Below are 23740 nucleotides of genomic sequence, written 5' to 3' on the forward strand. Positions count from 1 at the left end.
CAGACCAGAGAATCTTGTTTCTCATGGTCTGAGAGTCCTTTAGGTGCCTTTTGGAAAACTCCAAGCGGGCTGTCTGGTGCCTTTTACTGAGGAGTGGCTTCCGTCTGGCCACTCTACCATAAAGGCCTGATTGGTAGAGTGCTGCAGAGATGGTTGTCCTTCTGGAAGGTTCCTCCCATCTCCCCAAAGAAACTCTGGAGCTCTGTCAGTGACCATCGGGTTCTTGGTCACCTCCCTGACCAAGGACCCTTTCCCCCGATTGCTCAGTTTGGCCGGGCAGCCAGCTCTAGGAAGAGTCTTGGTGGTTCCAAACTTCTTCCATTTAAGAATGATGGAGTCCAATGTGTTCTTGGAGACCTTCAATGCTGCAGAACTTTTTTGGTACCCTTCCTCAGATCTGTGCATCGACACAATTCTGTCTCGGAGCTCTACGGATAATTCCTTCGACCTCATGGCTTGGTTTTTGCTCTGACATGCACTGTCAACTGTGGGACCTTACAGTATGTAGACAGGTGTGTGCCTTTCCAAATCATGTCCAATCAATAAATTTACCACAGGTGGACTCCAATCAAGTTGTAGAAACATCTCGATGATCAAAGGAAACAGGATGCACCTGAGCTCAATTTCGAGTCGCGTAGCAAAGGGTCTGAATACTTATGTAAATAAGCGATTTTTGCAATTCGTTCCAGTCATTGGCAGCAGAAAACTGGAACGAAAGGCGGCCAAAGGAAGTGTTGGCTTTGGGGATGACCAGTGAGATACACCTGTGGGAGCACGTGCTACGGGTGGGTGTTGTTATCGTGACCAGTGAGCTGAGATAAGGCGGTGCTTTACCTAGCATAGACTTATAGATGACCTGGAGCCAGTGGGTCTGGAGACGAATATGTAGCGAGGGCCAACCGACTAGAGCATACAGGTCGCAGTGGTGGGTGGTATAAGGTGATTTGTTAACAAAACGGATGGCACTGTGATAGACTGCATCCAGTTTGCTGAGTAGAGTGTTGGAAGCTATTTTGTAGATGACATCGCCGAAGTCGAGGATCGGTAGGATAGTCAGTTTTACTAGGGTAAGTTTGGCGGCGTGAGTGAAGGAGGCTTAGTTGCGAAATAGGAAGCCGATTCTAGATTTGATTTTGGATTGGAGATGTTTAATATGAGTCTGGAAGGAGAGTTTACAGTCTAGCCAGACACCTAGGTATTTGTAGTTGTCCACATATTCTAAGTCAGAACCGTCCAGAGTAGTGATGCTAGTCGGGCGGGTGGGTCCGGGCAGCAAACGGTTGAAAAGTATGAATTTGGTTTTACTAGCGTTTAAGAGCAGTTGGAGGCCAGTGAAGGAGTGTTGTATGGCATTGAAGCTTGTTTGGAGGTTTGTTAACACAGTGTCCAAACAAGGGTCAGATGTATACAGAATGGTGTCGTCTGCGTAGAGGTGGATCAGGGAATCACCCGCAGCAAGAGCGACATCGTTGATATATACAGAGAAAAGACTCAGCCCGAGAATTGACCCGTGGTACCCCCATAGAGACTGCCAGAGGTCCGGACAACAGGCCCTCCGATTTGACACACTGAACTCAATCAGAGAAGTAGTTGGTGAAACAGGCGAGACAGCCATTTGAGAAACCAAGGCTATTGAGTCTGCTGATAAGAATACTGTGATTGACAGAGTCGAAAGCCTTGGCCAGGTCGATGAAGACGGCTGCACAGTACAATCGTTTATCGATGGCGGTTATGATATCGTTTAGTACCTTGAGCGTGGCTGAGGTGCACCCGTGACCAGCTCGGAAACCGGATTGCACAGCGGAGAAGGTACGGTGGGATTCGATATGGTCAGTGATCTGTTTATTAACTTGGCTTTCGAAGACTTTAGAAAGTTAGGGCAGGATGGATATAGGTCTATAACAGTTTGGGTCTAGAGTGTCTCCCCCTGGAAGAGGGGGATGACCGCAGCAGCTTTCCAATCTTTAGGGATCTCGGACGATACGAAAGAGAGGTTGAACAGATTGGTAATAGGGGTTGCAACAATGGCGGCGGATAATTTTTGAAAGAGAGGGTCCAGATTGTCTAGCCCAGCTGATTTGTACAGGTCCAGGTTTTGCAGCTCTTTCAGAACATCTGGATTTGGGTGAAGGAGAAGCTGGGGAGGCTTGGGCAAGTAGCTGCGGGGGGTGCGGAGCTGTTGGCCCGGGGTTGGGGTAGCCAGGAGGAAAGCATGGCCAGCCATAGAGAAAGCTTATTAAAATTCTTGATTATGGTGGATTTATCGGTGGTGACAGTGTTACCTGGCCTCAGTGCAGTGGGCAGCTGGGAGGAGGTGCTCTTGTTCTCCATGGACTTTAGTGTCCCAGGTTTTTCCCCCCCAAGGTTTTGGAGTTAGAGCTACAGGATGCAAATTTCTGCTTGAGAAAGCTAGCCTTTCCTTTCCTGATTGACTGCGTGTATTGGTTCCTGACTTCCATGAAAAGTTGCATATCGCGGCGACTATTTGATGCTAGTGCAGTCCGCCACAGGATGTTTTTGTGCTGGTCAAGGGCAGTCAGGTCTGGAGTGAACCAAGGGCTATATCTGTTCTTAGAACTATATATTCTTTTTAAATGGGCATGCTTATTTAAGATGGTGAGGAAATTACTTTGAAAGAATGACCAGGCATCCTCACCTGACGGGATGAGGTCAATATCCTTCCAGGATACCCGGGCCAGGTCGATTAGAAAGGTCTGCTCGCATGGGGTGGTCGTTTGACCGCAGACCCATAGCGAATGCAGGCAATGAGGCAGTGATCGCTGAGATCCTGATTGAAAACAGCAGAGGTGTATTTGGAGGGCAAGTTGGTCAGGATAATATCTATGAGGGTGCCCATGTTTACGGATTTAAATAACAAAGATGTCAAATCAGGTAGCCTAAATTTCAATCTGAAGGATTAATGGTTTGTATTGACTGAAATGCATCAAAAGGTTTTGGGATCTGGTAATAAGTGTGTAGAATAGAAAATCTACATTGCTTTCAAATGCGAATTTGTCACTCTCCCTTCTAACGTGTTCCGTGCGGTTTGCAAACGTCCTGAAAGCTCCACCATTCAAAAGTTAAAGACAAACAGGATAACAAACTGCTCCGTCACAACGGTTTATAGCAGAAAAGCCATCTGGAATATTGGGTGGGACATGTTCACCTCACATGCCAAATACACCTACGCATGTTAACAATGACAAATTCACAAATTAAAACAATATGTATGATCTAGGACAGTTCTCAGACTGTCAATTGTTTTCTTTTCAGCTTAGAAGGTCAGAATTGATCGTCGATGTAATTGTGTGAGTGCACAACATATGATTAACATTTAGCACTCTTATCCAGAGAGACTCAAAATGGAGCGCTCTTGTTGGGGTGTAGGTTTGACTGTAAACTGAAGGTAGGTAGGGGCTGTAACCTTTGCTGCACAGTAGGCAAGCATCAGGGTCTGAAACTGGATGCATGCTTCTATTGGGAGCCAGCGGTGAATGCAAAAGGAGCGGGGGGGGACTTGGGAAGGTTGACACCAGGCACGCTGTGGCGTTCTGGTTGAGTTTCAGGGGTATGATGGCACGGGAGCTTGGAGCCCAGCCAGCAGAGTTGCCGTAATCCAGACGTGAGATAAATCTTGGTTATTCCAGACGTATAGTGCCTGGACTAGGAACACAACATACTTTGATAAATCAAAAAAATAATAATACATTACTCAAAAGGCCAAATCAAAATAATTTATTTTTTTGGGTGACATTTCATACAGAGTTCTAGAATTTAGTGTGTCAAACACTTAAAATCAATCCGTTGCTATATTTGCTTGTTGCCACCCTAAACCCCAAATTTACAGAAGAATTCTACTGAAAACATTATGGAGGAAAAAAGAAAAAGAAAAAAAACTATTCCTGTAGATTCTCAAGCTTGTCAACATTAATATCATTACCATATGCTTCTAAAATTCTTTCACATTACTTGAACAGTAAGATTCTTTTTAAAAACAAGTTAGTGCATCACCACACTACATCACTAGCTGCTCACAACTCATTCATGAATAAACAGCCTCAGTGAGTGATTAACTCAATTATAAACGGCATTACTAAACCCAAAGTCAATGCATCAAGTATTTCTCTCAGCTGAAATCTCAAACAATATACAATGTCATCATCTGCGTGCTTCTTTGCCAATTCGCTCTCTCACACACACACACACACACCTTGGGGAAACCAGCCAACCAACAGTAGGATTAAAATAAATACAATCTAAGAAGTAAATGTTGTACAGTCCAAACTGAAAWTCCCCATGTCAAATTTCGGTCTGTTTTTATCCAATTTTAGAACTGCAAACTCACCCTAAAAAAACAATATGGTGGTAGATGCCCATCTTTGACCAAAGCCAGCCTCCCTCTGGATGTTCAGCATTAGAACCAATACATTCTTCCACACACGGCTCTAGCAAAGGGTTAATAATAATAATACCATACAGCATAGGATACTACACCTCTTCAGTACAACCGGGACAAAGAGTTTACCCCCTGAAGGACTACATTACTAAGCTGACCTTTCAACTCCGTGTTCGTCCCAAATGGCATCCTGGTCCCTATATAGTGCAATACTTTTGACGAGGGCCCTGGTCAAAAGTTAGGGCACTATATAGGGACGAGGATGCCATTTGGGACACAGAGAGCTTACCCTACCACGTCAACTAGAACTATAGGCAGCTGGCACATAGCACATGAAAACGGTCTGATTGTTTAACCCTTTACTTGGCTGCCAAATCTACTATATAGGCTAGCTAAATCCATCTCGGTTAACAGCACTCTTTAGCCCAGGGTTCCCAAACGTGGTCCCAGGTGCACAGCTTGGTTTTTGCCCTAGCACTACACAGCCAATTGAAATGACACTCATCAAGCTTTGATTATTTGAAATCAGCTTTGTGGTGTTAGGTTAAAAACCAAAAGGGGGGGGTGGGCAGGACTGAGTTTGGGAAACACTGCACTACCCCTACTTCAATCTGATACTTCTAAACCATATTTTTATTTTTTACAATACACAAAAATGAGTTGCTAAACCTGAATATCCTGCAATGATGTGGGGAGACACCAAACAGATCTTGCCAAGACCATTTAGGCCAACTAAGCAGTCAGGTTTGACCGCGTCAACCTTTCAGTCTGGTCCCAGATCTATTTGTGCTCTTACCAACCTCATTGTTGTCAATGTCAAGCCAAACATGACAAATCCATAAGTAAAGGCAGAAACAGACTGGCACCCATCAACATATATTTCCTAAGTTTCCAAATACAAACATATCAGGAAATGAAGATAAAGAGATGAAAGAACTTGAAAATGAACAGGTTTGGACCAGGAAACTGCGATCTAAACAGGCTGAGGAGTGCTCTTACCCCAAGTGGACCTGTTTGCAACAAAGCAGAGTCACATACAGTTAACTGACAAAATAAGGGAAACACTTGAGTAAATGAGATCAACACCGGTGTGATTCCTGAGTTATTTAAAAAATTAACATCCCATCACACTTAAGGTTGAGTAAATAAATGCTGGCCAGGCCATTATTTTGGCTATCATGGCTATGCCAATATAGGTAGGATGACAATGCCCCCATCCACAGAGCACTGACAAAGTAAACCATATGCCATGGCTGTCAGTCACCAGATCTCAACCAAATTAAAACACTTATGGTAGATTCTGGAGTGGCGCCTGAGACAGCGTTTTCCACCACAAACCAAACACCAAATTAGGAATTTCTTGTGTAATAATGGTGTCACATTCTTCCAATACAGTTCCAGTCACTTGTGGAATATATGCCACGGTGCTCTGAAGCTGTTCTGGCAGATCATGGTGGCCCAATGTCCTATTAAGAGACACTTTATGTTGGGGTTTCCTTTATTCTGGCAGTTACCTGTATATGCCACAGACAGCTCAAGGGCGGGGGGGAAACGAGCATAAAACTAACTTGATTATTACCAATTATTTTGGTTGAATTCTTTACTGATAACATAGGTGAGCCAATCATTAACAACACTCATATCATCTTTAACATTTTTCATGAATAAACATTATTAAGAGGATAATGTCTAACTGGCCAATTTCAGGTAGTTGATTCTTGAATCCCAATGAGCTGTTAATTTGTTCCATGAAAACCAGTGAACTGAAGTGTAGCACTCTGTCCCAATCGGTTTGCTTAGCAACAATCGACGCATAAAACAGACATCTCAATCAATCACATCTTATTTCAGTCAATCATTCATCCTTGCCGTACGTACACAMAAAAAAAAAAAGATATTTTCGTTGTTAGTGATATCTTTGTTATGTACACAACATATGCATGTATGTTCTATTCTTTAGTACATATGTTCCTTGTAGACCAACATCTATTGTTTAAAATGTAGAGGGCCTTAATACAGGGCCCAGTGTGCAACCTCTCCCCAGGCAGAGTAGCAAAGGAAACTAACTCCAAATAAATCATTGATTTTAAATTCTGCTAATAATAGATTTGTTTACGAGGCCTAAATGATATATTTTTCCTTTTTCAAATCACTCCGAAAGTGAGTTGATACTTGTTTAGATGTTGGTTCTTTCTCCTGGATGTCCCCAGTCTTCCATTTTAACTTCATCAACAAAGCTTTTCTTTCTCTGGGACAATGTTCCAGGAGGCAGGGGGGGGGGGGGGTTACCACTAAGGTTGTTGCTTTTATATGCATTGATTTTCTTTATATATTATATATATATATATATATATATCACACTTTTGTTTGTTTGTTTTCGTCAGTCATATCAGAAGTTTTACTTTGGCGACACCGGGGGGATGTTCTGCTCTTTGCCAGTGTGTCGGGGGCCTCCTTGGGGGGAGCTGCGTCGGGCCAGTTGGGGACCTCGTCTCTGTTCATGGAACTTGAGGCCCCCAGAGCTCCCCTGTCTGGGGGGTCCATTGTTGCGGTAGTACCGTCCATCCCGGGAGTCACGGTCTCGATGGTCACGATCACGTGGTCGGCTCTCCTTGCACTCCCAGCCCCCATCCCTCTCTCTCTCCTGGGCCTTGTCCTGCCGATCTCCCCTGGTGTGGTCGTCTGGGCTGGTGGTGGAGCTGGATCCTGGCTCCTCTGCTTTGTTGACGCGCTGCTCACGCAGCGGCTGGGCTGGTGTGGAGGAGGCCGGGGCTGGGGGGCCTGGAGGGGGGGCTCGCTGGCACACCTCGGCATAGCTGAGCTTGCGGGGCTCCTGAACGAGACACAAAAAAATGAGTTAACAGATGTAGATGTTTGGGCTAAGGTCAGAGAAATCAATTATGTTTCATAAGACAAAGAAGCAATCCTTATGTAACACAGATCCATCATGTGTAAATGGCTAGAGTAGAGGTCCAGTATGATCATGGTGTCTTACCAGTGGTGCAGGGGTAGTAGTGGTGGTGGTGGAGGCCAGGGTGATCGGTGTAGCTGGTGTAGAGGACACTGTGCTGGGTTGGGGCTTGGGGCCAGGCACAGCTGGCTGTGTGGAGGGGGGTCCGGTTGGGTTGGTCCCAGAGGTAGCAGGTCTATGTGGGGTGACTTTGGGGGCTGAGGGCTCTGCCACCCTATCCCACTTCTTCTCCTGATGTGGTACGCTACAGAAGAAAATTAAAAACACCATTAGGACTGAAGCAGACCTGTACCTCCCTATTTGACCTCTACATATCATGATTCTAGTCAATTCAACCTTTACATGAAAATGCTGAGGAGCAGAATGACCAGCTGATAGGCCTAAGAAGTAGAATACTTTCCACTTGTAGGTATTCATTTAGTCTCTAAACAAAGAGTACGTGAAATGACGGCACAACTGTTACCCTCAAAAAAATGAGCAGACTTCAGCCTGTTTCCTTACCTGGGGGCTGGGACAGGGGCGGGGGGTGCGTGAGGGTGTACAGCAGGTTTGGCTGTAGGCTGAACAAGACTAGAGACAGACACTGCCTCCTCATGTCCTGGGGCTGAGGCTGGGCCGGCACTCACTTCCTTGTTGGCTAGTTCCGTTGTCTACAGAGAGGAGGGCACACTGAAGTGAGCATATGACTTGATCTGCATGTGTAACTCCCATTTTCCGTTGATGTGTCAACGTGTGATTTATAGAACAGTCTGAGTTAATTGTATCCATCTCAGTATTAAGGTATGAACAACCACAGGGATCCAGTGTTTACCTTGTCCCTGTTCAGTCCTCGCACCACGTCAGACATCCTGTTCTCCAGTAGGGGCTCTCCCTGGGTACTGGCCACACAGCCCGGCAGCGGGGGGAAACTAGTAGTAGCCAGGTCAAACTTAGGGGGCGCCACCTTTACCTCAGCCAGAGGGCTGGGTCTCTGGAAGGACCAAGAGAGAACATTATAAACATGTTAATGCCCTCAATGAGGAAATTCATTTTGCACCATAAAACTCAATGTACAGCCACACAATGTAACAGACATTAAACCATAAGCTTAAAAACAACAGACATGCACCAGGAAGTAGATAACCGGTTTCGTCCTAATTAAATACGTTATTCAAAAGCCAGCTCTACATAGTTACTGTAGTAAATTTTGTAACGTTACCGTGATCCGCTCATCCTCTCTCCTCCTTCGCGTGCCTCTGTATGTCGTCCTTCTGTAATGGAGGACAGAAGAGATGCTTCTCTTTTAGAGATGGTGCTGAAATTTGTACACTTGGTTCTCTGTAAACTGGTTGGTTTTACATTCTCCATCTCAGACCTTCAGATCTCATAATCTTAGCGCTCATCGGGACAGGTGTAGAAGATAATAGCTTCGGGGAGAGGAGGAGCAGAGGTAGAGAGGGGGAGCAGAGGTAGAGAGGGGGAGCAGAGGTAGAGCAGAGGGAGAGGAGAAAGAATCCCAAAACCATCCTCACACCACAGCCTGATTTCCCTCCTGTGCATCAAGTTGTCATCACTAGGTCTGAGATGACTCAGAGGAATTCACCACTTCAAAAACCCAACTACATTGTTCCAATAGGGGGGAAACAATACCTCACTGTGTGTTATGTCATGTCATAACATCTGGTCCAGATAATTTTTACCAGTTAAAACACCAAGGTTAATAATAGTGTCAGCCTCACCTTCCTCGTACAGACATGCTTCCGTCATCATTGGGGTCCGAGGAGGTGGAGGAGAGGTGGGGGAAGGTTGAGGTCGGGTCCGGAGGTGTCTGGGTCTGCAGGGGCCCAGGGCCAGGGTTGGTGGTGGGGGGCTGAGGGCTCCTCAGGCCAGTCAAGCTCTCCAGGGGGACAGGGGCCACAGATGTAGGGGTCACTTCACCTGGTCTCCCCACCTGGGGTTTCACATGGTTCCTGAAGGACGAAGGAGATGTGATAACAGATCCAACCAGGTTTAGATACATCTGGGTCGTATTCAATAGGCCCCAAACAGAAAACTGACAAACAGGGAGGGACTTCCAGTACTAAACCAAAAAGAAAAAWGTAATTGTTGCAAAACATTTTGCTACGGTGTGCCCTAATGAATACGACCCAGAGTTAGAGGCTAATCTTGRCACAACTGGGACGGGAATATGTGGTGGGCAATAAAAGAATAGCATGCAGTATGTTGGCCAACTCCTGATGACAAATACAGAGGCAAGCAAAGAAAACCACAAAAAGATGAACTTGGTAAGAGTATTATAATACTTCTTCTTTTAACCTTCCTTCCATTGGTTCGTTTTTTCCAATCCATACTTGAAGACCTTCAGATCTCAAACTTAGCACTCATCGGGACAGATATAGATATAAATAAATTCAATGAGAGGGAGAGGAGTGCACCAGACCTAATCTCAACAGCCTGCTCTTCCTCTATGAACATCACTTTCTCATCTTAAGGTCCAACCAGTGTTTGCAAAAGAGTACAATAGAACGTGACACTTTCATTGTGTGTTCCTGCTATGGTCGGATTCTTACAAATGTAAACTCAGCAAAAAAAGAAACGTCCCATTTTTCAGGACCCTGTCTATCAAAGATGATTTGGATTTTTACAAATTACTTCACAGATCTTCATTGTAAAGGGTTTAACTTCTTTGGGACTGGGGGGCAGTATTGAGTAGCTTGGACAAAAAGGTGCCCAGAGTAAACTGCCTGCTACTCAGGCCTAAAAGCTAGAATATGCATATCATTAGTAGATTTGGATAGAAAACACTGAAGTTTCTAAAACTGTTTGAATGATGTCTGAGTATAACAAAACTTATACGGCAGGCAAAAAAAAAAAWAATCCAACCAGGAGGTGGGAAATCTGAGGTTTGTAGTTTTTCCAAGTCATTGCCTATCGAATATACAGTGTCTATGGGGTCATATTGCACTTCCGAAGGCTTCCACTAGATGTCAACAGTCTTTAGAACCTTGTTTGATGCTTCTACTGTGAAGGAGGGGGGAATGAGAGCTGTTTGAGTCAGGGGTCTGGCAGAGTGCCATGAGCTCAGTCTCGCGCGCTCCCGTAAGAGTTAGCTGCGGTCAATTGCATTTCTACAGACAAAGGAATTCTCCRGTTGAAACATTAATGAAGATTTATGATAAAAACATCCTAAAGGTTGATTCTATACTTCGTTTGACATGTTTCTATGAACTGTGTTTCTATGAACTAGGATAGGATAAAGTAATCCTCCCAACCCTCCCCCCTCCCCCTTAAAAGAGTTAGATGCACTATTGTAAAGTGGTTGTTCCACTGGATATCATAAGGTGAATGCACCAATTTGTAAGTCGCTCTGGATAAGAGCGTCTGCTAAATGACTTAAATGTAAATGTAAAACTGTAATATGACTTTTCGTCTGAACTTTCACCTGGACCTGCCCGCGCCTCCTGAGTTTGTATTTGTGTACTAAACGCGCAAACAAAAAGGAGGTATTTGGACATAAATTATGGACTTTATTGAACAAAACAAACATTTATTATGGAACTGGGATTCCTAGGAGTGCATTCTGATGAAGATCATCAAAGGTAAGTGAATATTTATAATGCTATTTCTGACTTCTGTTGACTCCACAACATGGCGGGTATCTGTATGGCTTGTTTTTGTGTCTGAGCGCCGTACTCAGATTATTGCATGGTGTGCTTTTTCCATCAAGTTTTTTGGAACTCTGACACAGCGGTTGCATTAAGGAGTAGTGGATCTTTTAGCAATGTTTATTATGAATATTTCTGTAAATTGATGTGGCTCTCTGCAAAATCACCGGATGTTTTGGAACTACTGAACATAACGCGCCAATGCAAACAGATTTTTAGATATAAATATGAACTTTACCGAACAAAACATACATGTATTGTGTAACATAAAGTCCTATGAGTGTCATCTGATGAAGATCAAAGGTTAGTGATTAATTTTCTCTCCATTTCTGCTTTTTGTGACTCCTCTCTTTTATCTGAAAAAATGGCTGTGTATTTCTGTGACTAGGTGCTGACCTAACATAATCGTTTGGTGGGCTTTCGTCGTAAAGCCTTTTTGAAATCGGACACTGTGGCTGGATTTACAACAAGTTTATCTTTAAATTGGTGTAAAATACTTGTATGTTTGAGGAATTTTAATTATGGGATTTCTGTTGTTTGAATTTGACGCCCTGCAATTTCACTGGCTGTTGGCGAGGTGGGACGCCATCGTCCCGAATATCCCAGAGAGGTTAAACACTTTCCCATGCTTGTTCAATGAACCATAAACAATTAATAAACATGCACCTGTGGAACGGTCATTAAGACACTAACAGCTTACAGACGGTAGGCAATTAAGGTCACAGTTATGAAAACTTAGGACACGAAAGAGGCCTTTCTACTGACTATGAAAAGCACAAAGATACCCAGGGTCCCTGCTCATGTGTGAACGTGTCTTATGCATGCTGCAAGGAGGCATGAGGACTGCAGACGTGGCAATAAATTACAATGTCCGTCCTGTGAGACGCCTAAGACAGGGCTACAGGGAGACAGGACGGACAGCTGATCGTCCTCGCAGTGGCAGACCACGTGTAACACCTGCACAGGATCAGTACATCCGAACATCACACCTGTGGGACAGGTACAGGATGGCAACAACAACTGCCTGAGTTAAACCAGGAACGCACAATCCCTCCATCAGTGCTCAGACTGTCCGCAATAGGCTGAGAGAGGCTTGACTGAGGGCTTGTAGGCCTGTTGTAAGGCAGGCCCTCACCAGACATCACCGGCAACAACGTCGCCTATGGGCCCAAACCCACTGTCGCTGGACCAGACAGGACTGGCAAAAAGTGCTCTTCACTGACGAGTTGCGGTTTTGTCTCACCAGGGGTGATGGTTAGATTCCCGTTCATCGTCAAAGGAATGAGCGTTTCACCGAGGCCTGTACTCTGGAGAGGGATCGATTTGGAGGTGGAGGGTCCGTCTGGGGCGGTGTGTAACAGCACCATCGGACTGAGCTTGTTGGCATTGCAGGCAATCTTAAACGAAGTGCGTTACAGGGAAGACATCCTCCTTCCTCATGTGGTACCCTTCCTGCAGGCTCATCCTGACATGACCCTCCAGCATGACAATGCCACCAGCCATACTGCTTGTTCTGTGCGTGATTTCCTGCAAGACAGGAATGTCAGTGTTCTGCCATGGCCAGCGAAGAGCCCGGATCTCAATCCCATTGAGCACGTCTGGGACCTGATGGATCGGCGGGTGAGAGCTAGGGCCATTCCCTCCAGAAATGTCCGGGAACTTGCAGGTGCCTTGGTGGAAGAGTGGGGTAACATCTCACAGCATGAACGGGCAAATCTGGTGTAGTCCATGAGGAGGAGATGCACTGCAGTACTTAATGCAGCTGGTGGCCACACCAGATACTGACTGTTACTTTTGATTTTGACCCCCCTTTGTTCCGGGACACATTATTCAATTTCTGTTAGTCACATGTCTGTGGAACTTGCTCAGTTTATGGTCTCAGTTGTTGAATCTTATGTTCATACAAATATTTACACATGTTAAGTTTGCTGAAAATAAACGCAGTTCACCGTGAGCGGACATTTATTTTTTATTTGTTAAAAAGCAGTGGATGCATTTCTCAATGTAAACCACCATACAATATTAACAAGTGGTTTCCCGTACCAGTTCTCCAGCTCAAATTAAATGGCTGATGCTCAAATTAAATGGTTGAAATGGCAGTTGACAAATGAAAATGTACCAGCCAAATATTTTGGACTGACCAGATCTTCATTCCCCTGGCTACAGCAGCTAGTGGTCTTAGTTATATAGTCATCGTATGAATCAGATGTCATAGGATCTCACTCACTTCTTAGTAAAGGACATATGTATTTGGTAACATGACTACATTGCCAAAGTACAGCTGTAATAATGAAACCTCTAAATTAAAATTGAGATAAATGATGAAAAGAAACCAGATGGATGGTCAGGATGATGAGAGAAACAGTTGACTAAATGGAGGGCTAGCTAGGTCACTTAGCCTAACTACGATCTGGCCCATTTAGTATAGCTCATATAAACAGAGTCTAAACATAAGTTAGGTCAAATGAGTTAACAAATCCTAGCTGTCCATTATGCAAGAACATACTGTATCTTGACATTGGTTATGGTAAAGTTAAAGAGCTGTACTGCTTTGGCCCAGTTCTAGATTTAGCCATTAGGTTGTAGACTGGTATGGTAAGAGATGGGTTAAAACTGAACTGTTATGAACTGACAAAGCGATGAAGCTGATTCTAGACAGTATAATGGCTGTACCTGAAGGTATTTATTACTTTCTTTCTTGAATAGAGGGGGACACTGTGGGGACAGATCGTAAGAGAACAGGGAGTGGTTCAGTCAGTAATACCCATAAACTATTCACATGGAAATGCATCCTCTTTGGTTTTATGGAAGCCTAAATGGCACATACAGCGCATTCAGAAAGTATTCAGACCCCTTGACTTAGTCCACATTGATAAGTTACAGCCTTATTCTAAAATGGATTAAATCGTCTCCCTCCCTCATCAATATACACACACAATACCCCATAATGGCAAAGCAAAAACAGGTTTAGAAATAGTTATTTTAAATAAAATATATCACATTTACATAAGTATTCAGACCCTTTACTCAGTACATTGTTTTAGCACCTTACAGCGATTACAGGCACGATTCTTCTTGGGTATGACACTACAAGCTTGGCACACGTGCATTTGGGGAGTTCCTCCTATTCTTCTCTGCAGATCCTCTCAGGTTCTGTCAGGTTGGATGGGGAGTGTTGCGGCACAGCCATTTTCAGGTCTCTCCAGAGATGTTCGATCGGGTTCAAGTCCGGGCTCTGGCTGGGCGACTCAAGGACATTTCAGAGACTTGTCTCGAAGCCACTGCTGCATTGTCTTGGCTGTGTGCTTTGGGTCGTTGTCCTGTTGGAAGGTGAACCTTCGCCCCAGTCTGAGTGTTCTGGACAGGTTTTCATCAAGGATAACTCTGTTCATCTTTCCTTTGAACCGGACTAGTCTCCCAGTACCTGCCGCTGAAAAACAACCCCACAGCACGATTCTGCCACCACCATGCTTCACTGCAGTGGTGGTGCCAGGTTTCTTCCGGATATGATGCTTGGCATTCAGGCCAAAGAGTTCAATATTGGTTTCATCAAACCAGAGAATCATGTTTCTCATGATTTGAGAGTCTTTAAGAACTCTGTCAGAGTGACCATGTTCTTGGTCACCTCCCTGAACAAGGCCTCTCTCCCCCGATTGCTCAGTTTGGCCGGGCAGCCAGCTCTAGGAAGAGTCTCGGTGGTTCCAAACTTCTTACATATAGGAATGACTGAGGCCACTGTATTCTGGGGAAACTTCAATACTGCATAAATATTTTGGTACCCTTCCCCAGATCTGTGCCTCGACACAATCCTGTCTCGAAACTCTACGGACCTTTCCTTTGACCTCGTGGCTTTGTTTTAACTTTGACAAGCACGGTCAACTGTGGGACCTTACAGTATATAGACAGGTGTGTGCCTTTCCAAATCATGTCCAATCAATTGAATTTAGCACAGGTGGACTCCAATCAAGTTGTAGAAACATATCAAGGATGATCAATGGAAACATGAAGCAACTGAGCTCAATTTTGAGTCTCATAGCAAAGAGTAAATACTTATGTAAATACGTTATCGGTTTGACATTTTTTGCTCTTTATCTCCCCAATGGTATCCAATTGGTAGTTACAGTCTTGTCCGTACGGGAGTTCGAGCGATGGGACTCGGGAGAGGAAAAGGTCGAGAGCCGTGTGTCCTCTGAAACACTACCGAACCCGGAAGCCAGCCGCTTAACCCGGAAGCCAGCCGCACCAACATCAGAATAAAACACCATACAGCTGGTGACCGTGTCAGCGTGCATGCGCCCGGCCCGCCACAGGAGTCGCTAGAGCGCAATGGGACAATTGTGCACCGCCCCAAGGGTCTCCAGGTCGTGCCCGGCTGCGACACCGGAATCAAACCAGGATTTGTAGTGACACAGCTAGCACTGCGACGCGTTGCCTTAGACCGTTGCACCACTCGGGAGGCCCTGTTTTTTTTTATGTTTAATAATTTTGCAAAAGGTTCTACAAACCTGTTTTCGCTTTGTCATTATGGGGTATTGTGTGTAGATTGATGAAGAATTTTGTTCACTTAATAAAGTTTAGAATAAGGTTGTAACGTAACAAAATGTGGAGAARGTCAARGGGTCTTAACACTTTCCGAAGGCACTGTATATCTTACGGCCACAGACTCATGAACATGAATTAATTTAGATATGCATTCATCAGCTGTCAGTCAAAAGTTAAACCCAAGTCAACCCTTTTTGGATGAGCAGCATACGTTAATGGCAGACATACTGTACGCTTTTGATAGATAATCTTGAATTTAAAAAAAAAAACATCCTCAATCTACAACTTCTGTGTGGCTGAAGCCTTGCTCTACAGAGAATTAAAAACTAAATGTCATAAAAGTCCTTTTCAAGTCACCAATGTTACTATGGTTTAACCATTTACCCCACTCACAAACTGGAATGCATGGGTTCGAAGCAGATTCACCCACAGAAAGAAACTCATTGCACTTCAGAGAGAATACTARACCAACTTTCAACGTACCGGTTTCTGTTGAAGGGGCGAGTTATGTGGAGGGAGTTGTTGCCAGTCTTGTAGTGTCCAGGAGAACTGAACCCATTCACAAAGCCACTGTTGGGAAACGGTGCCTGAAGAGATGGGGGATAAAATCATATTTGTTTATTTCTTAGACAACAGAATTTCTCCTTTTTGTCTGATCAGCCTAACCTCCTGACACAGAGGGGTTGGAAGCACAGGGTCAGCCGCAGTGTACAGCAATCCCCTTTATACAGATCAATGTTGAACAAGCAATAACCTAATAAAATATTTTTTAATTGTAAATGTCATCTYATGTACAAGAGAAGTTACCAAGACTAACCTATATAAATGAAGTTTYAGTTAACACAATCTACTAGGATTAGTTTATAGCGTTCTGCATCTCACCAAATATTTTCAATATTATTTATAAAACCATTTAAAAGGATAGTCTACGATGCTCACCAGCGGAGTCTCGAAGTAKGGTGTAGGAGAGGTTGTCCAGGTCTGTGGTACAATGCCGTAGAGAGGGTACTGCTGCTGAGGGCTGTAGACGTGCTGCATGTACAGGTTAGGGTTGTACTGGGTCTGGGTCGGGGCAGACTGCTGGGCTGTGTACAGGCTGCTGTCCATGCTACGGTAGCCATTCTTAGCAAAGAACGTGTTGATGGCTTTTATCCTCGCCTGGAAAGTAGTAGTAAAACGTTTGTTTTTTTTTTACTTGTGAAATGTGTCTTTGGCTTCACAACATGATTGGGAAGGGAGGAGAGATCAATAAAGGGACATGCTAGTTGAGGGAAATTGCAGACTTAATTCGCAAGTGATTGATAGTGTTATAACGCAACTCACCATGATAGGTTTTCCCTGAAATGTTTTCACCTCTTCTCTTAGATATCTGTGTGCCTGAAAAGGACAGAAAGACTCAGACARGCAGTAATTCCATAACTCTTTTCAACAAAATTGGGACTGATGACAGCTTAATGCCCATTACACCAATCAGAAGCCTTAAACGGCTTTATAAACCAATCAGATCCAGCTTACCTGTTGAGCATCAGTGTCAGATTTGAATGTGATGTACCAGTTGTTGTTGTGCGCAAACTCTACACTAATGACTTTCGGACAGTCGTCACTTTTAAAGAGAGCCTCCACTTCCTTAGGGAACAAAGAAGAACATTTTTATTAAATACAGCAAATAAGATTAAATACAGCAAATGTGCCAGCGTTGTGACTGACGGAGGAGTACATACACCAATTAACCTTTTTCAATAAGACATTGTAACATGGTTGTATATTGACTATAACATGACTAASATGGTTGTCTTACCTCTACAGGTGTTGTCTCAGGAACCTCCCTCAGTATGATGATGCAGCGTTTGTGATCAGGACGCACCTTCTCTCCTTGCTCATCCACCTGAACCATTGGAGAGGCTGAGAACCACAAGCATGTCAGGCTCAGGGACACAAATGACATCATTATCAATCCACATACAGTAACTAGCACTGTAGTGGGGGGGTCCATCCCTCTTCTACACTGCCCTAAACATATTTCCGTAGGTGCGTTTAAAAATAATCCATACCATTCGATCACAAGCCCACGTGGTCACAGAACTGTTTGTGCAGTCTTGCCAACTCCTATGGTCACGGTATTACCATCGGAGTTGGCAAGAAAAGACGAAAACAGATTTGTGACCAAGTTACACGGTTCCAAAAAAATAGAAAAAAATACAAATAAAACAAAGGTTTGGTCCCCTTACATCGGAGCACGTCCAGGATGAGCTCCATGTCAGTAGTGAGGGCCTTGATGCTCTCCATGCTGGCGATGGTCCATATGGGGACAAACTGGTCACTGTCCATCTGGGACATCAGGTATAGGTCCTTGGACAGGTTCTCCCTACACAACAAACGAGGGACAAAGGTCAAATCATAAAAGATACATGCTATCAACCATGCACATGTATTCAAAGGAATACACTTATTACAATCACTTATCCAAAAACCACAAGACTCTGGGTCATTCAGTAGGGCATAATGTAGCAAAATGTTTTGCAACTAAAAAATACATGCARTTTTTGATTGGACAACTTCAGGTAGTATCTCCCGTTTCAAACATAGGAACAACTACGCTCACCTAGAGGTAGAACACCTAACCTAAAACAACATGTGTCCTCACCGAGAGAAGTAGAACTCCAGCTCTTTCTTGAGGGACTCTGTCAGTTTCTCTGACGAGAGGGGCTGTTCCTCTGTCARCTTGGTCTCCCCTTCAAACCAAAATGTGTTCAGTGAGTATGTAATATTGTCAGATAATTACACGAGGTCCGAAAAGACATCCGTAAGAGGTCTGCCTGGATAATGCATTTGTAACCGTGTTGTAATTTGTCAGTGAGAAACATACAGCCTTGTGGCTATAATCGACTAATTATAACAGTTGTAATCTTATGGTGGATTATGGGTACTGTAGTTTAGTCCACCATGCTTTAAAACTAACCCAAGGTCCCAGTTGTAGTCTCAGCAGGGGTGAAGGCCAGGTCTGGAGGATCCATGCCGTTCACAGTGACCTCAGCTGTGGCTGCTGCGGAGGAGCTGCTGTCCTCCAGGGTGGTGAAGCCTACCCTGTACGGTTTACAACCGGTGGAGGGCACAGACTCTGAATAACCTGGATGGGAGAGAGTGGGAGCGACAGGGGCACCATTCATTATTAGATTTATTAGTTAAAACCTCTCTGGGATAGGGTGCAGTATTTTCACATCCGGATGAAAAGTGTGCCCAAAGTAAACTGCCTGCTACGCAGGCCCAGAAGCTAGGATATGCATATTATTAGTAGATTTGGATAGAAAAAACTCTGAAGTTTCTAAAACTGTTTGAATAATGTCTGTGAGTATAACAGAACTGAAAGGGCAGGCGATACCCCGAGAAAACAATCCATCTAGGGAAATYTTTTGAGGTCAATCTGTTTTCCATTAGTTTTCTATGGCAAGCCCGTTTTAATAGAAATATGCTTGCAGCTCCTACGGCTTCCACTAGATGTCAACAGTCGTTAGAAATTGGTTGATGTTTTTCCATTGAGTAATGAATAAGTAGCCCWTTCCTTTCTGAGGCTCGAGCCAGGTGGACTGTTTTGTTTGGGGCGCGTGACACCTGAAGCTCGGTCCACTTTCATTTTATCAGCTATTGAACACGGTATAGTCCGTCTTAAATTTTATTGATTATTTACGTTTTAAAATACCTAAAGTTGGATTAGGAATGTTGTTTGAAATGTTTGGACCAAGATTACAGGTAATTTATTMGATATTTTGTAGTCATGTTGGGCGAGTTGGAACCGGTGTTTTTCTGAATCAAACGCGCCAAAAGAAAATKGWCATTTTGGGGATATAACGATGGAATTAAATTGACCATTTGTGATGTTTATGGGACATATTGGAGTGCCAACAGAAGAAGATCTTCAAAGGTAAAGCATGAATTACATCGTTATTTCTGAGTTTTGTGTCACGCCTGGCGGGTTGAAATATGATTGTCATGTGTTGGTATGCGGGGTGCTGTCCTCAGATAATAGCATGGTTAGCTWTCGCCATAAAGCCTTTTTGAAATCKGACACGGTGGCTACACGGTGGCTGGATTAACAAGAAGTCAAGCTTTATTTTGGTGTATTGCACTTGTGATTGTATGAAAGTTAAGAGAATAACAGTGTAAAAATTTTACGAATATTTGGTCGCCCATTTGAGATCCTAACTGTCTATAGGCCTGCGCCGGGACGGAAAGGGGTCTTACAGGCCTGCGCTGGGATGGAAAGGGGTCTTACAGGCCTGCGCTGGGACGGAAAGGGGTCTTACAGGCCTGCGCTGGGATGGAAAGCGGGTGCAACAGGGTTCCCCATGATTGACTTCCTATATGTCTCCTGCTGTACCCGTTTGGCCCTTTTCAATAAAGAGAGATGATGTTCTCCATAGAAACAGGCCTATAGACTTCAGTACATGTGGCATTGATATCATGTATGGTACAGTATATGTATTGGTAGGTGCTTCCTGTTGTCAGCAATAATAGCTCATCATGGACTAAAAAAGTTTATTGAATTGATTTGGTGGATAAGATGAAATTTCCTTACAATGTAAAGGCGCTTTGAACATTTGGAAAAGCATTATATAAATCAAATATGCTTATKATTCTTAGGTAGGGTGCCAGCAACGACAGGGTTGTGGGTTCAATTCCTACTGGAGCAAAATACATAGTTTTTAATTTATACGTAATTTATACGCAACTATAAGTTGCTTTGGCTAAAAGAGTCTGCTAAATGGTATGTACAGTAATATTATATGTTATTAAACGGTATATAGTATTATAATGTTATTTCTCACCTTCAGTTATGTCAGCCGGGGGCCACTGTGCTCCGTCGGGKCCGTCAGCAGGGGCCTGCCACACCTTGGCATTGGGGTTCAGACCTGCGCCCTTGGAGGTGACCTTGGAACAGGGGCCCAGGAAATACAATGGAACGTATGGATTGAAAAATGCATATATAAAGCCACTCCAATCCAAGACAACATTAAATAGATTTACATGATGTATGTTACTATACATTACACCATACACAGTGATACATGCACACACTGATAAAAGCAGGATGTTCTCTTTACAGGGTGTCCTCTGATTGGCCCCATCACAACAAGGGAAATACACATGACCCCCRTTTGCATTTACACATACTGAAAACAAAACAAACCCAAATCCGGTTGAATTTATGTTTTAGATTGACTCAGTTCTCAGTTAACCGAGTTAATTAGAAAATCATTGAAAATGTGCATGCTGCAAATTGGTTTAACAGTTGTACTATGCAATTATTTAACATTGGCAGAGGAATGTAGCAGGCAGGTAGCCTAGTGGTTAGAGCGTTGGACTTGTAACCGAAAYKTTGCAAGATTGAATCCCTGAGCAGACAMGGTGAAAATCTGTCGTTCTGCCCCTGAACAAGGCAGTTAACCCACTGTTCCCAGGACGTCATCGAAAATAAGAAATTGTTCYTAACTGACTTGCCAATTAAATAAAAGGTTAAAAAAAATGTTTTAACTGATCACATTTATTCGGGATTACAGTCTCAACATTTACTGAAATACAGTACATCAATAATACAAAAGTCAAACGAATTTGATATGTAAGTCGCTCTGGATAAGAGCGTCTGCTAAATGACTTAAATGTAAATGTATATCAAACGCGTTACATTTGTTTCCGTTATGTAATTATTGGCACAACACACAAACCCCGAACCGAAAGACGCAAAAATAACAACGTAAGCCATTGGAAACCAATTGAATTCGTGGTCGATTCCCATTACATGTTTTTCATTCCAACCACTGATTGCTAAATATGATCACAAAACCACTATMAGTCACTGGCGACTCGCGAGTATGTTGTCCGGCCTACATTTAACACAATAAAAAATGCTTACCTCAATAAATAAAATCATTTTATTTGACTTCCTTGATAACTAACATGTAAGACGCATATAATATAATGCGAGCAACAGAGAAAAGCAGAACTTGAGATGCTTTACTTTTGTAGTTTAAAGTTCAACATGTGGTTCTCGCTCTTCTCCACCTACATCCTTGGCAGTGGGACCCACATGTCTCTGCAGAGAGCGCGCTCTCTTCCGCAAGTTTACCGCCAACCCAAATCCAGAACGGCTGTTGGCAGACAGCTTTGTCAATCTCAAACCCGACAAAATAAAAGGAGTCTGTTGCTCCTGCTACCCCTGCTGGTGAGCACTTTAACATTTCTGATGATACTTGAGGCACGTGCCACTTTCTCCCTCCTCCCAGTGTTCTAGAATCGATAGAAAATTCGGAAATTAGTATTCTTCACGAGAGCATGGGCGGATCCCCAGGCGATACATGTTTAAAGGATTGGGTGGATTTTACAAAATCTCGGCACTAATCCCAATAAGGCGTATAATTCTCTTGTTGAGCTGTCAATTATGTTGAGTGGGTGTGAGACAATAGGTCGTAGCCAGGGGTGTCAAATTTAATTTGATATTGTTTCACTGTAGGTAGGTAGTGGCACGTGTAAAGAAATAAATAATAATAAGGCAACCTTCCACTGGGAGTCGTTCCTAGTGACCACCTGCTACAAAATTGATCTACCCTTCTCGTAGTCTACTCCTAGCAAGAGCAGCTGTCACATCTCAATATACACTGTTCATGATTGAGTGGTTTCAAAATCATGTGATATGGAACAAACATTACACACATGAATTCCGTGAAAGCAGTCTCTGTCTAGCGAAACAACTCGGATTAATCTGGACATACGTGCAGTGCTAACTAGATAGCTAGCTTACTGCTGGTTGTATCTCGTTAGCCCCAGTTTTTAAAGTCGGCTGATATTTGCTGTGCTGCATAGGCCGGGTATTTGCAATGCATGTTAGTTAGCTAGTTAGYCTGGCGAGATTAGGCTAGTTTATGCTTGTTTTAATTCGGTAAATGTGCTTACTGGTTATGTTGCATCGCTAGTTGGGCGATATCCGTGCCCGCCATCTCCAATCGATAGTATAATAAATATTGACACTTATGGCACTGCATAATGATTACTCAGCAAATTGCTGCATTTCCTAGCTTGGCTGCTAAACTAGCAAATTCAATCGCTGCCAAAGTAGCTAACGTTAGCTGACTAAACTAAACTGTCAGAAAAACGTTACAGTTTGGCCATTTAATTTAGCTGGCAAATTAAGTTATTGGGGGACTACTCGTTACTCTAATTTCAAAGGACATAGTTAAGAACGCGTCAAACAATATATTAATGCTTTTAGGGAGCCAATTTAGCTAGTTAGTCGTTACATAGTGTATCCAACGACAGCAAATCAATCATTCACCAGAACATATGGTAACGTTAGCCATAAATCATCTCAGTCAATTTCTCGATGTGAATCAGATTGGTAKCTTGCAGAAAATATGGTAATAACATTAGGTAATATTCTTGGCCTCAGCCTATGACTGGAGTATGACCCTATTTAGAGAAGGGCAATGACGGCAGGCGACAAATCAAGTTGGTGGGACGCAATGGCAGGGGGATGGTGTGTAGACTAGCTAACGTTAGCTTAGCTAGCTAGTAGGCGTAGAGGCCGCAACTCACCATGCCGCCTGATCCTCCCCCGATCCCAAGTGGTGTCTCTTCCTCCCCACAGGTCTTCGGCCCCGGATCAGCCTCCTCCTCCTGCAGCAGCCGCGGCTCTCCGCCCTGGTCCGAACTCATCGGCCGCTCTTGGCTCACGTCTCCCCCGTYGTTTTCCTCCCAACCCCCCGGCCCGTGTTCCACCCCCTAGTCTCTCAAAGTACAGGTTGCTGTCTACAATCAATCGGGTTATCTCCTGCTAGACTTGTTTAGCCAACACCAAAAGATACTTGCTAGCCCTGGCTGTTTAGCTAGCAAAGCTATCCTACTTAGCTAGCTAGTCAGCTAGATATTAATCAACGTTGGTGAATCAAGTTCGCACGACAATATATTTACAGACGAAAACTATGCCAGAGTATGCCTCTAMTTTTACCAACCACCTTTATCACTAATGTTTCTTCCCCCCAAAATGTAACAAGCGTCAAAGCCGAAAGGCGCATTCCTAGCCGGGCGACCGAAGCGGACACGCACCTTTACTAAGAGCAGGCAGACATTGGTAAAGGGCGCCACCGTCCCGACTCACACTGCGGCTGGAAATGACCTTTGGAACGTTCGTATTTTCTG

At 43.8% G+C, this 23740-nt stretch overlaps 1 protein-coding gene across 2 annotated transcripts; it reads right to left on the bottom strand.

The window, feature by feature from the left end:
* Positions 1 to 3720: 3720 nt before the first annotated feature.
* Positions 3721 to 23685, bottom strand: LOC111966839 (la-related protein 4). Of its 2 annotated transcripts, none has more exons than XM_023991794.2 (16): positions 23138 to 23685; positions 20377 to 20479; positions 18513 to 18680; positions 18198 to 18285; positions 17782 to 17918; positions 17352 to 17455; positions 17069 to 17179; positions 16877 to 16930; positions 16493 to 16711; positions 16037 to 16140; positions 9086 to 9316; positions 8566 to 8617; positions 8179 to 8337; positions 7869 to 8017; positions 7392 to 7611; positions 3721 to 7229 (listed from the first exon to the last, which is right to left on the bottom strand). In XM_023991794.2, the coding sequence occupies exons 1-16, from the start codon at positions 23255 to 23257 to the stop codon at positions 6795 to 6797; spliced, it is 2454 nt and encodes an 817-aa protein (XP_023847562.1). In that variant the 5' UTR covers positions 23258 to 23685; the 3' UTR covers positions 3721 to 6794. The 2 variants fall into 2 exon arrangements, with proteins under 2 accessions (XP_023847562.1, XP_023847563.1); XM_023991795.2 differs by lacking the exon at positions 23138 to 23685 and adding an exon at positions 21462 to 21680.
* Positions 23686 to 23740: the final 55 nt, after the last annotated feature.

Source organism: Salvelinus sp. IW2-2015, linkage group LG7 (genome assembly GCF_002910315.2).
Source record: "Salvelinus sp. IW2-2015 linkage group LG7, ASM291031v2, whole genome shotgun sequence".
Taxonomy (NCBI): Eukaryota; Metazoa; Chordata; class Actinopteri; order Salmoniformes; family Salmonidae; genus Salvelinus; species Salvelinus sp. IW2-2015.